The sequence below is a fragment of the Anoplolepis gracilipes genome, chromosome 12, assembly GCF_047496725.1.
Source record: "Anoplolepis gracilipes chromosome 12, ASM4749672v1, whole genome shotgun sequence".
NCBI lineage: Eukaryota > Metazoa > Arthropoda > Insecta > Hymenoptera > Formicidae > Anoplolepis > Anoplolepis gracilipes.
The window spans coordinates 10,135,440-10,151,115 of NC_132981.1; the positions used below are offsets into that span (position 1 = coordinate 10,135,440).

Genomic DNA, 15,676 nt, shown 5'->3' on the forward strand with positions numbered 1-15,676 from the left:
AAAGTGGAAAGACTTCATAGTCGAACATGTTGCATGACTGCGTATATATACATACATACATACATACATACATACATACATACATACATACATACATACATACATACATATATATATATATATGTATACACACACACGCGCGCGCGCACTCTCTCTCTCTCTCTCTCTCTCTCTCTCTCACACACACACACACACACACACACACACACACACACACACACACACACACACACACACACACACACACACACACACACACACACACACACACACACACACACACACACACACACACACACTCACTCACACACCCACTCACACCCACGCACGCACGCACACACACACACACACACACACACACACACTCACACACACAGCTCGTGAGAATTATTATCAGGTGCTCACAATTTATGTATGTATATTTATTTCTTCTTCTGTTGTTTCTTTCAATTATTAGTCACTATATTGGTCCTATTCCGATTCCTCCGGCGAATACGACCACCACGCTGTCTATTGTTGCCCGGACCCCAATCATCGCCTATCGGACCAAAATTTGGTCCGTTCGAGCCATTTGGATTGAATCCCATCATGCTAGACTCACCAGTTCCGCCACCGCCAGGTCCTCCAAAATTATTGTAGCTATTAGCACAAGGATAAGGAGGGCCTCCATCGTAAGAAGGAACGGGTGCGGGTCCCAATAATCCAGCTCCGTTATTACGTTGCACGTTGAAACGTGGATCAAAATTCATTTGATTCTGAGAAGGCATCGGAACGGGGCCATTCATACCCATTCCACCGCCACCATGCGGCATGCCCATGGGCGGCGGCATGGGGCCGGGGTTCATCATGGGCCTCATTGGGCCCATATTCATCGGGTAATTTGGACCCATTGGGCCCATCATACCTTGTGGTGGGCCCGGCATGCCACCAGATGGTGGTCCGGGCATACCAGGCGGTCCCACTTGCATGCCCGGACCGAGACCCATATTGGGTCCCATCGCTTCCATCGGTTGCGGTTGCATTCCCTTGGAAGCATTGATCGCGTTTTGCGAAGATGACTGCTGATTGGAAGCGGCTGCCTCGAGCGTTTTCCGTCGCGGATCTGTACGAACGGTGCACTGCGGTGGTGATTTTGGTATTTCCTGCTTCATCTGTGGCGGTGGCGACATCGGTGAATCGGCCAACTCGGGTTGGACAATGCGGAAAATCTTACGAAGACGTGGGTCATACTTGACCTGTGCATCTTCTTTCGTTAGTTTGAGACCAGTATAGTCTGGCCTGGGTATATCCACCACGTAAACTTTGTATGGCATCGGCGGATGCGACGCGATACTCGCGTCGATCTCCGTACATGGTTTGTGCGCGGGCGCTGGTTTAAATGGTAAGCTTAATATTTGTCGCAGGTCCACGTCAGATTTTACACGAAGATCCGTATCACCGAACTCGCTGGTCTGAAAACGCTGCCGAAAGTCCATGTCCTGCCGCCTGAGATCCTGATCTGCCCTCGTCCGGAGATCAGTGTCCATATTCGCGTCCATTGCAGTGATACCGGAACTATAGATGCTCGTTTCCAGCCTAAGAGGCTTCTGTGATTCTCTCTTAACATCGGATATACTCGGACTGCTCGGCTTCTGTTCTATTTCTCGACGCTGCCTGGGATCTCGAGACATTCGCGGATCTCTTGACACAGGTGCAGCAACCGAACTTGGTCCTGGTGATAGTCTCGGATTAGATGACACCTCGCTGTCTGACTTGGGATCTTGTGTCGATTTAGTTTTGGATGCGATTTGGCTCGAGTTAGTTGCTTGTTGCGTTTTGTTACTCGTTGAGCTTTGAGCTTTTATAGTGGATAACAGCTTAGACACTTCGGCACTAATGTCGAACTTGCTCAAGTCGCCTAATTTATCCACGATAGCAGCCGGTTGGGGCATGTTGGACGCGGGTGGCGGGGACGGAAACTCTTCCTTGACAACGACGTTCTGATTTTTCTCGATGGGCTCGATTTCATCCTTTGAACTGTCCACTATAGTAAGATTACCGTCTTCATCGTCATCGTCATCGTCGTCCTCGTCGTCCGAGTACCAATCCTCAATAATTTGATCAGTACGTGTGCTGGAATCGTTATCCATGTTTTTGAAACTGTCCTGTGCTGCGCGTTGCTGTTGCTGTATTCGCATGAATAGCTCTTGCGCCTTTTTCGGCAAATGAGGCGGCACTGTTTCTTGTTCATCCGTACAGGAAAAGTAAATGTCGTGAGCTTGATCTCCTATTTTAAATATAAGTATGTAATAATTATTCTGTGCAATTTTATTTTATATCATATGTTTGAATACGTTTTTTGATCATTTACATTTATATACATATTTTTTAAAATTATATAAATGAAAATAAAGAAACGTGATATAAAAAATAAAAAATATTTCTAAAGAAAAAACAAAATTGAGATATAGAATAATAATAAGTATAAAGTTATTTTTTTTATTTTAAATCCTTTAATAAAATCGAAAAAAAATATATGTTATATATATATATATATATATATATATATATATATATATATATCTCGAACATATAACTGAAGAAAGAAAAGGTCACGTAATGTAATTACTCTTACTTTGTTCGTTATCGAGATGCTTTTCTTTTTCCTTATCTTCATCTTCAGTCGGTACTTCGATAACGAGTTCCGCTTCTTCGTCTTGATCACTCTCGTCATCGAGTTTATTTTTCGTAAGACTTGCCACTTTGTCAGCTATACTATAAACAGGTGGTGGTTTCTTTGCGTTCAGTAATTGCCTTAAGTCAACGTCTTTTCTCTTTTTCGGCTGTAAATTTATAAATAAATTATAATATATTAAAATATTCCACTTTTAATTAAAATTGTCTAGTAAAATTTATTTTATATATATATATATATATATATATATATATAATACTTGTTAATAATATAAATTTATATATAATATTATACCTCATCTAATATATCATCTGCTCCTACATCCTTTGTAAAATCTTCATTCGTGTTTTCTACACTTTTATTTAATTCTATATTTCTTTCACTATAGAAATCTGGTGCAACAGATTGCTTTTGTGCTTGTTGCTGTGTGGCTAAACCTAATGCAGCATTTGGAATTTGAAGACCAAGTTCATTTGCTGATTGTAGTAGCATAATATGCTCATAGGGAACTCTATCCTCATCCGAACCCCATCTCGTCTTCTTTCCGGAAGGTTTCCTCTCCCTCATGTTGGCTTGTTTTTGTAGATTTATTTGTTCTTCTATTTAGTCAAATAATTTTAAATTTAAATATAAGGATCGATAAATAAATACCAAAGCAAAATTAAAAATTTTTAATGACAAAAAAATGTATTAATTTTTCCTTGTATATAGTTACCTTTGTCCTCTTTTTCATCAGTTTTTTCTGTAGGTGCTGATAGATTCAATTCGAAAAGACTGGGAATCTTTTGATTTGTTGTATCTTGACCTTGGGCTAACGAACGTGCTGTATTATTTATCATTAACATTGCACCCTCTCTACTTAATCTTGGGAAATCACCAAGAATTTCCTTTGGTGCAGTTTCCAAGTGTTTCAAAAGAATACCCTTTACCTGAAATATAATACGTTTAAATAAAATATAGCAATAAATTTAAGCACGACTTGTTTTATTTTCATTATTCAATTTTTATATACAATTTAAACGTGTTTATATATATATTACAATATTTTATTGTAAAAAGATATGATAACGTAAATTATATGCAATTATAAAATTACATAAAACATACCTGTTCATTCAAAGGTTGATGCGAGAATTTACAATTGTCTCCCTGATTACATTTCAGACCAGTATGGAAGAACTTGCAAGGAAAATCGTGATGCATATACAGACATTTGTCACGTTTAGCACAACAATCCATAAGATAAAATTTGCACAATTCCATTTTTCTGGGTGGTAAAGCGTTATGCGAATATGGACAATCGTCTCCCCTATGACACTTTCCTTGCATGTAGTATACACAGATAGTATCTACTTCCTGCCCATGATCATTATTCTGCTGCCGACGACTATTTCGATCGTTTCGGATTTGATTCCGAGTTTTGTTTTTACCACCACGTTCATTTTTGCCACCGCGACGTCCTGTCATATAAAAGTGTTAGAAACACAATCGAATATAATACATAAATTATAAATTAAATAAATTTATTTTATATAATAAAAATAAGAATACGTATAGCATAAAATTATATAAACATAATTGAGAAAAGTAAAAATTAAAACTCTCTTTGTATACCTCCACTTCCTCCTCCATTTCCTCCACCTCCACCTCCACCACCTCCTCCTCCTCCTCCACGTCCAGTGCCGCGTTTGCTATCATTTTCTCTATGTCGATTTATATTAGGTCTTTCTTCATAATCCGAATTGCTGTCAAAATTTTCGTGCTCGTTTGTACGTCTGGGAGAATTATTATTTTCTTGAGAATCTTTTCTGATGGGTGAGGCTCCTCGTACAAAAAGCATTTCATCTTCATCCTCGTTGGTGTTCTCGTCGTCACTCAATTTTCGCTTCTGCAAAATGTCAAAGAAAAAATAATTAAAATATAAAAAAATAAGTAAAATTATAAAACAGGGATAATACTGAGCTTACATAGTTAAAAAAAAAAAAATAATCTCAGCAAGTCACAAAAATAAAATTTAATGCATTCGTATAATAAAATATGTTATCTCGGGTGTTACATACCTTTTGATCTTTATTTCGATCCTCTTCTTTCTCATCACGAACTCTTTTCCGAACTTTATTCCTATTATTTTTGTTCTTTGCTTTGGGTTCCTGATTTCTTGCTCCATCTTCTTCCATTGCAGCCTTGATGGCTTTTTCAACATCTCCAGCCCAATCTTCGGTTGGACTCTTATATTTCAAAAAGTGCTTACTAGTTGTCTGTGCAGACTGCTGCTTTTTATTCTTGTTAAACTTTGCATCAAAGTTTTTATTCTTTGCAGGATCTGACTTCGGTGTTGGTTTACTAGCCTCTGATGCATCATTTGCTGCAGGGACGACTGATTCGTCGTCTTCATCTGATGGAATTTCTCCATCTTCCAAATCGTTATCATTATTGCTGTACACATTAAAAAAAATTATTTTTAGAGTTATAAAAGTATTATAGAAATTTTTTTAAGTTACTCTTTATATTAATTTTTATTAGTAATAATTATGTATTTGTTTACAAATTATAAATGAAATATTTATACAGTTAATATATTTTAGACAATTTATCATGTCTAATATAATCACATAATTATGTATAAATTTAAATAACAAAATGTTTGAATTCAATGACTGCAACGAAGACAATACCATTTTTACAATTAAAAATTTTTCGCTACTTTCAGTATTTTTTATTCTAACAATAAGAGATATCAAATTATATATTATCTTTTGTTATATCTAAAAAATGCAAGTTTATATAATATTGTAAATTACATTATTATTGAAATATAATCTCTGCAATATATACAGAATATAATTGTAATTTTTTTATGCATAATACATTATTAAACAAATATGTCTCCAACATAAAAGATGCAATATTTTTTATTATTGTATGGTTCAATATCATTATACGAAGTAAAGATGACCAAGATCTGATGATGTTTTATCGATCATAAATATATTTTAAAAAATATATTTCTCGATCATTATAAAGAAAAATTGAGATACGATAATTACGATTCTTCTGCATCGAATCGAATTTCCCACGATTCATGAAGATAAAAGAAATTCTAAATAAATAAAAGAAAGAAATTCTTTAAACGCATTATCTCGTTATAATTCATAATAGCTTGTGGAAATATCGTGCGTATTGTTTTATTAATGTTCTAAAAGTGATGCCGGAGGGAAAATCATGAGGAGGAGGGACTCGTCATTATCGTCAAGGACGAATTGATAGCGTATCAATTCAGACTATAGACATATAGTCGACGGACTATATACGTCGTATGGTAGAATATTCCCTCGAGAAGAGAAACTCGACTCAAGCGGACTATAACGTGACAGCGTCTGAAGCTACTGATCGTGTCGAAAACGTCGGTTTAAGGAGGGGGGAAAAAAAGAGTAACCGCATGCGTATCAGCTCGAAACAAATTTGTACACCCGATAGAAACCGATCGATGACAATCTCCGAGAAAACACGTAGCTACCTACATATATGTTTATGTAAAAACACCGAATGAATCATACTTTTATGTACACATATAATCCGGTCGTGAAAAACAGATTTAAAAAAAAAAAAAACGAAAACAGAATAACAGATATCCTTATCAGTATCAACGAATCCAAACTCCAACTGACAAGCTTTAATTAACATGCTAATAATCAAAGATGTAAAATCTAATATTCTATATAATCACGACAGTGAATTATCGAAAATGTCAAAAGTTTCTCTGCTCTAAATAAAAAAAAAAAAAAAAAAAAAAAAAAATTCCTCACGATGGAAGAAAATCTACTTCGATTAAAGTACTTAATCGAAAGTAGTATAATTTCATTATAAGAGTAGACAGATATATTTAAGAATACCATAAGTATATGAATACTTGTGCAAAAAATTACTCTTACTCGCGACAAACGAATTTGCTCGGTTTTTTTTTTCTCTCGCACATCTCGGAGATTGAACTCACAGAGATCATACCGTGCTCACGATTCCTCCTTAAAACATATAATTATAAAATCATTTGTTGATTATCGATTAATTAAACTGAATCTGAATTTCTGTACAGAGATACGTCGCCGCGCAAAAGTGGCGGATCTCAGAATGAAAATAAAAGATTACCTTACCGCATTTCATCGGGTCATCATTATCATTTTATAATTAGCATCAGATCATGATCATCATCATTATCTTTCGTCATTACGACGAATCGTCATAATTATCATAGTATTATGCATCAAACTATCACATTTCCAACATTGTTGTCGTTGCAGCATTGTCGAGTTAAGGGTGACATTAAAGCCGATGACGCTGAACGGGGTCATTACGTCCAAAAGTTCTTCGCGTGTCGACTCTCGTTCATTGAAGGGTTTTTCTCTCTCTCTTTCTGTCCATCGTGTATGCGTTGCGTGCACATGTGCGTGACGCGCGTGTCTCATGTGTCAAAGGGGAAAAGACTAAAGGTCTCGCGAGCGTCTGATTGTTCCGGCGTGGGGAGCGTATATACAGAGTGACTCAGATCTACTACGCTTCATTTTCGTGACCTTTGCGTAAAATTTTGTTTCATAAAGTGTCAATTTTTGCAATTGTATATAACTGTATAATATATATCTATGATTTCTCTTTTCTTCATTTAATGTAATTTACTGATAATAATGTATTATATGCGAGTTCGGAAAGAATGAATTAAAAAAATTCATTCTTTCCGACAAGAATAAGATTTTATTTATTTTAATTACGACTGAATTTTATTTTATATAAACGAAGCATTGATTCACGCGTTCTTAATTTTTTTCGATATTTTTCTCATCTAATTATCCTTTATTACCGATCGATTTTAACATCCAAAATTATATCGGTGTTTCTGTCTCTTATTCCTTTCAAGGAATAATTATTTATTTTAATCGGAAAATTTAAAGCAAAGCGCAGTAGATTCGAGGTACCTGGTGCATGACACATGTTACTAGAGGAAGAATTGAAGGATAGGTGCATTTTTCCGACCTGTGCTTAGATACATTTATCATATATGCATGTAATCAGTCTCTGTCGTAAAGGAGGGAAGAAAAGCCAAAGGTTCCTATCTCGACCGGAAATGGATCGATTGATATTTCTATTATTTGCGTGCAACTGCGAATCGAAAATTCAAATAGAGATGTAATTTTACAAATTACATCTCTACAGTCGAAGACTATATACATTCGCGATATAAGGTTCCAAGTGTATATCATATCGCTTTTTTTTTTTTTTTTTTTCATAAATATTTGTCGCGATCCGAACTCATCTATCGAAATTCCATCGGTTTCTCTCTTAAATCTCGTCCCAGTAATTTTCTATAAATAAAAAAAGAAGGAAAGAGCAGAATTGTGCGCGCGCACTGATGCGACTCGCCCACCTGTTTCTTTCTCTCTCGCCAAAACTGCATCCGCGATCCAATTCTGAAAATAATCCGCCGGGACTCCCGTGGAATCGACTCGGAAATAATCGCGGCGTCATTTCTCTCGAATTCGTCATGAGACAACAGCCTTGATCTCTGTTCATCTCACGTTCTCTGTTTGGGAATCGACTCGATAATGTCATGAGAGAAAATAAAATGCACGAAAAGAATAATAATATATATATATATATATATATATATATATATATATATATATATATATATCCATTCCATTTCGCTTACCCACTTACCCAAATGAAAAGCTACGAGATAACGAGAAGAAACGTTCGGAATGTGTGTCGAAATCGAAAGAATGTTTCTTTTTTCCCCAGGTCTTGTAAAATCGGTCGGAACAGTGAGAGGACAGAGGGGGAGAAGGAAGAAACCCGAGAAAGAACACTGGCGGGGGGGGGGGGGAGGGGCAAGGTGAATGAAAGAATGTGGTGGGGGAGGGGGAGCGAAGAGTTACGTGTAACGAACTTTTTGTATATACGTGTGCATATGTATACGTGTATCCGTTTTTCGTACGAATTGTCAATGATGATAGTCACTCGCGAAATACTCCTTTCTCGTTTTCCGTTCCATTGGCGGTAGCGAATAAAAAGAGATACGTGTAATATTGTACATAGTATGTAGGAAGGCAAACCTTTGGATTAGAGTCTCAGCCGCGGGAACACTCTCTACTGCCATTTTCGTTTTCAGTTCCGCAGATCGATCACGATCTGTGCGGCTCTCTCGCTCTCGCTCTCGGTACCCCGAAGTGAACAAGTGAGTCAGTTTTCCTATATCAGCACTGCGGCCTCCCGATCGGCCGGGACGGCGATCATACGATCGATTCGACCGACCACACTCGACAGGTCTTTGCTCTGGCGGAATAAACGCGCTGTCCGAATATGAATGCTAGCATTTGTGAGAGAGCTTAATAAACGCTCTTCGTGTAGAAACGTACTCTACGAAAGACTACGTCTCCTTTTCTCTCCCTTTCTCCGTCGTGTCTCCGTCTTTCGTTTTATCACGCGATTGACAACCGCAACCGATTTTTCTTTCTACGTATCCCGAAAAAACAGAGTTACGCCCTTGTTACGGTCGTTTCTTTTAATAGCTTTTTTTCTCTCTTTCTTTATCACAAAAGGACCTTGAAGTTCTCTCAGCGGGATATTTTTCCCGGAAAGTTTCTCCTACCGAACTGAATAAATACGAATATTTTGCACTTTTGGCTGGCTTTTACCCTTTTTCTCTCTCTCTCTCTCTCTCTCTCCCTCGCCGAGAGGGCGGCGGATACGATTTTCACTATAATGCGAGATCTCTCCCTTGCGCGAGCGATCTCGCGATCTCTCTCTCCCAAAAAAACCCGCAACAAGCAGAATAGAATTCGGTCAGATCGCGCGATCCTCCTTTTCTCGTCGCGAGAACGACGTCATTCTGGCTGACGTGGCATATGGCTGACCCAGGCGACGAACGCTCGTCGTGGGCGTCTCTCTCTCCCGTGTAGCGATTATCTTTTTACCTACCCACCCTATCTGCCTGGCTTGTCCGCCCCCCCGCGTCGTCCGTTTTGTGTGTCTGAGTGTTACGTCGTTGCGTGTGCGACCTCGTGTGCGCGCGCGACGGTTGCGGCGAGCCCGTCGTGTCCGAAACGGAAGTGCGACGCGATGAAAATGGGAACGCGCTCGCGCGTGCGTACTCCTTGGAGATCTCGTCGGGGAAAAAAAAAAGAAAAAAAAAGAAAGAAAATGCAACGCTCCGATCGGAGAGGGAGAAAGAGAGAGAGAGAGAGAGAGAGAGAGAGGGAGAGAGAGAGAGAAAGACAGGAGTCCTCTTTCGCTCCCTCTTATCCCCCCAAGCCCCCCTTGATAACGATGCTTTCACTCCTGCGATTTTAACCGCACGATTCTTCGGCAACGACGATGGTTCCCTCTCCTCGAATTTAACGACGAACGTTTATTTTTCAGAGCGAGACAGAGATAGGGAGCGACGGATGTTTCAATGCACGCGACCCTTGTCGAGAGATCGATGAACGAGCGGGGTGAACAAAAACGAAATTCTCATGAAATCAAATATAAGACGTTCTGCATATATCACGGATGATTATTCTCGAAAACGCACCCTCCCCCTGTCAATTAATCAAAACGCGACAACGACAAACAACGAACGCGTGCTTCTCTTTCTCGCACGCGTCCCCGCGTCGTTCGGAGATTTAGATCTCTCAGCAAGAGCGGTATAAACAACATATGGATGCAGCGAAAAAACTTTAAAATTATTGTAGCCGCAAGCAAAGACGAAGAGTACGCGATCGGTCTGATGCGTATTTACAATTCAGCAGGTAGTATAAAAATGTAGCAGTCTATGACGATGAGCGAAACTTCGGATATCAAACTAAACATGGCCACATCTGGAACTATTCTGAGCCTCTGAACCAGACGCCCGTCACGGAAACCTTTCGATGGCGGCGACGAACAAGCTAGCAGCGGCTCAGGAGGGATAAAATGACGTTAGTCGGCCAATCGCGCCCTCCGCCAGTCAGTCACGTGATCGCGCGCCTATCGTCCCGCGGCTATTTCTTCTTCCGCTCGTCCCGCATCTCGTCGCTTCCCCTTCCTTCTCTCTCTCTCTCTCTCTCTCTTTCTCGCGTGCGATCTGCGATTTCTCTCGCCGAGACTGAGCCGCACAAAAGATTTCTCGATATTCGCTGCGATATAGTAGGAATGCTGTTATGCGGAACTCGTGCGAAAGGTGATGCGGCGGCTACTAACGGAGTTGAAAACGTTCGGTCCGCTTTAAATGCGGATGCGCGATTTGACGTCTTCGAGCGCGCGCGGGATAATGTCTTCTGAATAATGTATGAAGCTTATGTACGACGTTTACTTGCCATTAAATTATTTTTAAATATTAGTATTGATTATATGACGATATTACCTATCATTTAAATAAATTTTGTATGTGTAGGTTTTCCTTTTATATAATTAAAAAGATTAGCAAAAGTGCCTTGTAATGATAAATTTGTTTTCTCTTTGATTAGATAAGGCATCTATACATACACACGTGTGCAATAAAAAAAACAGCATTATTAAACTGTAAAATTGATAAAAGGAACAATTGCCAGGAGAATTATAATTTTAATAATTTAGTAAATAAGTTATATCAGTTTTTATATTTATATAAATATAATTTATATTTATATAAATTAAATATTTATTCTTAATTTTTTAACATCCTAGGTATTTTATTATTTCTATAAAAATTTATTTACACATACCTAGAGACATTAAAAAATAGTTATTTAATAAATTGCTTTTTATATATGTAATTTATCTATTTTTTTAAACATATTAAATGAAAAAATTTATGCAAAACATGAGGCACATTTATATCACACCAGATACTGTATCTGCATTTTGAAGCAAAAATGAATCATTTTGTTTCAGAATATATTTAGCAAGTTTTCTGCAGTTGACAAAAATTACATATATAAAAAAAATATTGTTCTCTTCTGACAAAAAAAAATTTATATCATATATATTTGAATGTAAATCCATTCTCTCATATTTTTATTTTTGGGAAAGACGATTATTGTAGCTTAATTTTGTATAAAAATCTCGAAAAATTAAAATTTTTCGCAGTTACAACATTTAATGCTATCACATTAACAGCTCTGATGAAAAATATAAATTTATCAAAATACTGTTGTAAAATATATTCTGAAACAAAATGCTAATAAATTATTAATCGGATCGGAATTATTTTACGTGTTCATGTGAGCGATGATGAAAAACGAATGAAATACCGCTAACCCAACATTGTCGTAACGGTATGTCCGGTAAATGTCGCGGATTATGCGAATGTCGCCATTCGGATAGATCGGAATTGCAGTCGGATTGCTCCGGTGGTCCCTTCACTTCGATTCCATTCACGCAACGTTTACATTTGAACCTAAATAAATAATAATATTACGCTCTTATCGAGAATCATTCTAAAATATTTAAAATCATGTTTTTACACTTACTTGTCATGTGTATCTGAAACAGTATTTTCTTCTAATTTGAATAAGTCGCGAAGATCGTTTATAGTGAAATGCCTTGCTACATCATCCTCTTGATCAACTACTGTCGAACTCAATGCTTTTTTATGAGCTTGTCTCTGAAATATTTTCTCTTCTATCGTCCCAGTCTGAAAAAAAATATAAAATATATATAAAATTATTTATGTAGATTATGATTCAAAAATAATTTTAGAAATTTAGAAAATAATTTTATTAACTTATTGGCTACCAATGTATGTGTAATTTGTTATTACTGACAGAAAGAAAACGATAGACAAAGCACGGCTTCTTCTGGCCATCTCTCCAAACTCGGGCCATCGCTTGGTCGTCATTTGCAGGATTCCAATCCGGATCGAACATGACGAGACGATTTGCACCGATAAGATTCAAGCCGCATCCACCGGCTTTTGAGCTTAGCATGAAGATGAAATCGCTGCTGCTGTCGCTATTAAAATTATCGACTACTTTCGATCTCTTCTTGATAGTCATCGTACCGTCGAGTCTCACATAATTGTAGGAACGTTTACTGCACAGTTTCTCGAATAAATCGAGAGTCTGTGTATAGTTAGAAACTAGTACTATTTTGTCGTTTGTTGTGGTTTTAATCGATGCCAACAAACAATCCAGAACCATAAGTTTGCCTGATAATTCTGGTAACAGCTGCCTGTAACAAAGATTCTGTCATTAAATATAATTCCATGGTATATTTTCACTTATTTCATAGCACAGTAACATTTAATCTTACTTTGTGGAGTAATGTGGTGGCAACAATTGTGCAGCTTTCTCAAATCCCTCTGCCTTTTCCATTATTTTATCATATATCAAGTCGGGATGATTGCACAGCTTTTTTAAAAGAGTTATGGCAGCTAGAGCTGATAAACGGCTTCCATTCTTTGGATTATCACTCTCTAAAATGGACAAAGATATAAAAAAAAAATTTTGTATATTTTATTACGTGCTATGTGGAGCTATTGCTCTTTATCCTAAAATTGTCAATTAAATGATTTTAGAAACGTACCTTCCATAGATTTTTTTATACTATCGCTCTGTATAAAGTTCTTGTAGAGACGAGTTTGAAGCTCTCCCATTTTTATGCATACTACAAGTTCATGCTTCAGTGGTAGATATTTGGAAAGTAAAGCGCTGGTACGTCTAATGAGACATTTATTAACGACTGATACCAACTCAGCCAAACGTTCCTGGGCGAGTTGACGCTGCCCGTCTGTTGCATCTGCATCTTGGCCACGTAATATGGGTATCTCATACTTTCTCCGAAATTCCTGAAAAAATAATTGAAATGATAAAGTTAGAATATATATATATATATATTTTCTTTTTAAATAAATTACATGTCAACTTTTATCGATATATATTCTATTTACCTGTGCAGTTCCTAATAATCCTTGATTAACAAAGTGTACGAGGGAAAAATATTCCAGAAGATCATTTTGTATAGGCGTTCCACTGAGCAACACTCTTCTCTTAGCTTTCAAACCCATCAAGGATTGATAGGTTTGATTTTCACAATTCTTTAAGCGATGACCCTCATCGCATAATACAAGGCCTACTTCATCTTGATGTAATACATGTGCATGCAAGCGAAATGTTTCATAACTTATAATTAGAATAGGAGTTACACATCTACCGCCGTAAGTTTTCATGAATCTGATAAGTTTTGTGTCAATCTCTGCTTTCTTTCCTCCATCAATAGCAAGCGTATTAACTATATTATTTAACCATTTGTTAATTTCATTGTACCAATTTTTCACTAAAGAGCTGGGTGCAACAATAATTGCTTTGTCTATTAATGGTTTAGTTTCCGGTCCTGTAGAAACATTTCTTTAATTGTATTATTTTCACCTTTTTTATTAATTTTTAAGAAGCTTCATATAGATACATTACCTTGCTTCAATAATGTCCATAACAGTGTTATACACTGCAATGTCTTCCCAAGACCCATTTCATCTGCCATAATACACCCGTATGCATTTTCTATACGTTTACCCGTTACACATTCATACATAAATTTCACGCCTTCACGTTGATGCGGCCTTAATACATTGCACAATATAGGATCTACGACTACGTGTACAAGTTGTTTACATCTGCAAAAATTATATACATAATGTAATTGTAATTTTATTTTAATAATTATACATATTATAATGGTTTCAATAAGAATACTTGAACATATGCTATATTTAGAAATGCATGTATTTATACATACGGATCAATTTTTAGTCTTTCATGTTCAGATAATTCTGGTGGTGAATAAACGATTAGTGCATTGGGTTCATCAGGATCATGCAATGGTCTACGTGGTCCTGACAGACGTAATCCAAGAACTCGTCCTGATAATCGATAACCAGGTACTGGTATTTTAAAAGGTTTGCTAAGAAGTTTTCTCACTCTTTCTTCCTAATTAATATCAAATATATATCAGATTTTTCTAGCAAAAATCAAACAAATAAGATCTGTTACAAATAAATTTACATGTTCGGATACTATTTTTTGCATTGTGTGGATGCCATCATCGGATAGAAGAACAGCTTTACGTTCTGATATCTGTATGTCTTTGACATTTTTGGAAACCCTTCTTTTTGTCTCTGGCGGACAATTTTCAGACAAAGTTATTGTTGCAATATCCTCTGGTATATCCAATAGTAAAGGACGTTTTCCTCGTTGACTGGGTGCCAGTGACCGATTCTTGAAACACACATAAAGAAGGAATATTATATTGTATTTTAAACTTTTCGTACAAGACAAGTGAATACTTCAATCAATTTTCTTTGGTAAATTTAATTAAGTTCGTTTTTATAAATTATAAATACAATATAAACACACGTAATGTGAATGACAATTTGATACTCCATATGCTGAAAGAAATCATTTTTCAGAAGATAATACTAATAAATGAAACGAAAATGTTTCTATAATTATTACCATTTCACTTTCAAATATTCATTTTGTTGATAAATTAACAAAATATCTTGTAATTTGTTGTCGAATACGAATATGGCGCGAACCGCTAAATAAAACGAATAAAACTAACCTATTTAATTGTGATCATTAACTATAAAACGATGCTAGATGTGACACAGCGTTGTATTTTTTTGTACGCTAATGGCGCTACGATAGTCATTAAGCGCCAAATTCAAATCAAATTTGATGACATTTTCTCCTCCTTAGTCGTTTCGAGAAAATTTCTTTTTAATATGCTACTTTTATTTATTTCAATCAATAATAAATACATATTAAATGTAAAAATTAGATGCTATTAAATGAAAATCTTTTCTTTGTTTACAAAAATCTGCAACCTTGAAAAGAAAATATTAAAAATTGCAAAGTATAAAAAATTATAAAATTAATATATATGTAATATATAATAATATATAATATTAAAAATCACAAAGTATAAAAAAATTATAAAATTAACATATATGAAAAAAAGAGATTATCTAATATTCTAAAATAAGACAATTAATCAAACAAAATAATTCATGGT

At 36.3% G+C, this 15,676-nt stretch overlaps 2 protein-coding genes and 1 long non-coding RNA gene across 4 annotated transcripts; 1 reads left to right on the forward strand and 2 right to left on the reverse strand.

Moving 5' to 3' along the window:
- Positions 1–316: 316 nt before the first annotated feature.
- On the reverse strand, positions 317–8,913 carry Su(sable) (suppressor of sable). 2 transcript variants are annotated; one of them, XM_072902886.1, is made up of 8 exons: positions 7,027–8,316; positions 4,735–5,110; positions 4,289–4,562; positions 3,782–4,134; positions 3,390–3,603; positions 2,969–3,273; positions 2,615–2,822; positions 317–2,266 (listed from the first exon to the last, which is right to left on the reverse strand). In XM_072902886.1, exons 1-8 carry the CDS (start codon positions 7,113–7,115, stop codon positions 447–449), a joined length of 3,639 nt encoding a protein of 1,212 aa, XP_072758987.1. In that variant the 5' UTR covers positions 7,116–8,316; the 3' UTR covers positions 317–446. The 2 variants fall into 2 exon arrangements, with proteins under 2 accessions (XP_072758987.1, XP_072758989.1); XM_072902888.1 differs by lacking the exon at positions 7,027–8,316 and adding an exon at positions 8,779–8,913 and having other exon boundaries at positions 318–2,266.
- On the forward strand, positions 8,809–10,364 carry LOC140671543 (uncharacterized). Its single transcript, XR_012047761.1, has 2 exons — positions 8,809–8,900; positions 10,085–10,364. It is a non-coding gene; the product is annotated as an uncharacterized lncRNA (long non-coding RNA).
- Positions 9,362–15,257, reverse strand: Okr (DNA repair and recombination protein RAD54-like okr). The gene is made up of 10 exons (XM_072902889.1): positions 15,115–15,257; positions 14,665–14,877; positions 14,399–14,589; positions 14,074–14,276; positions 13,554–13,996; positions 13,190–13,451; positions 12,917–13,079; positions 12,430–12,835; positions 12,136–12,299; positions 9,362–12,062 (listed from the first exon to the last, which is right to left on the reverse strand). Exons 1-10 carry the CDS (start codon positions 15,115–15,117, stop codon positions 11,870–11,872), a joined length of 2,241 nt encoding a protein of 746 aa, XP_072758990.1. The 5' UTR covers positions 15,118–15,257; the 3' UTR covers positions 9,362–11,869.
- Between the last annotated feature and the right edge of the window lie 419 nt (positions 15,258–15,676).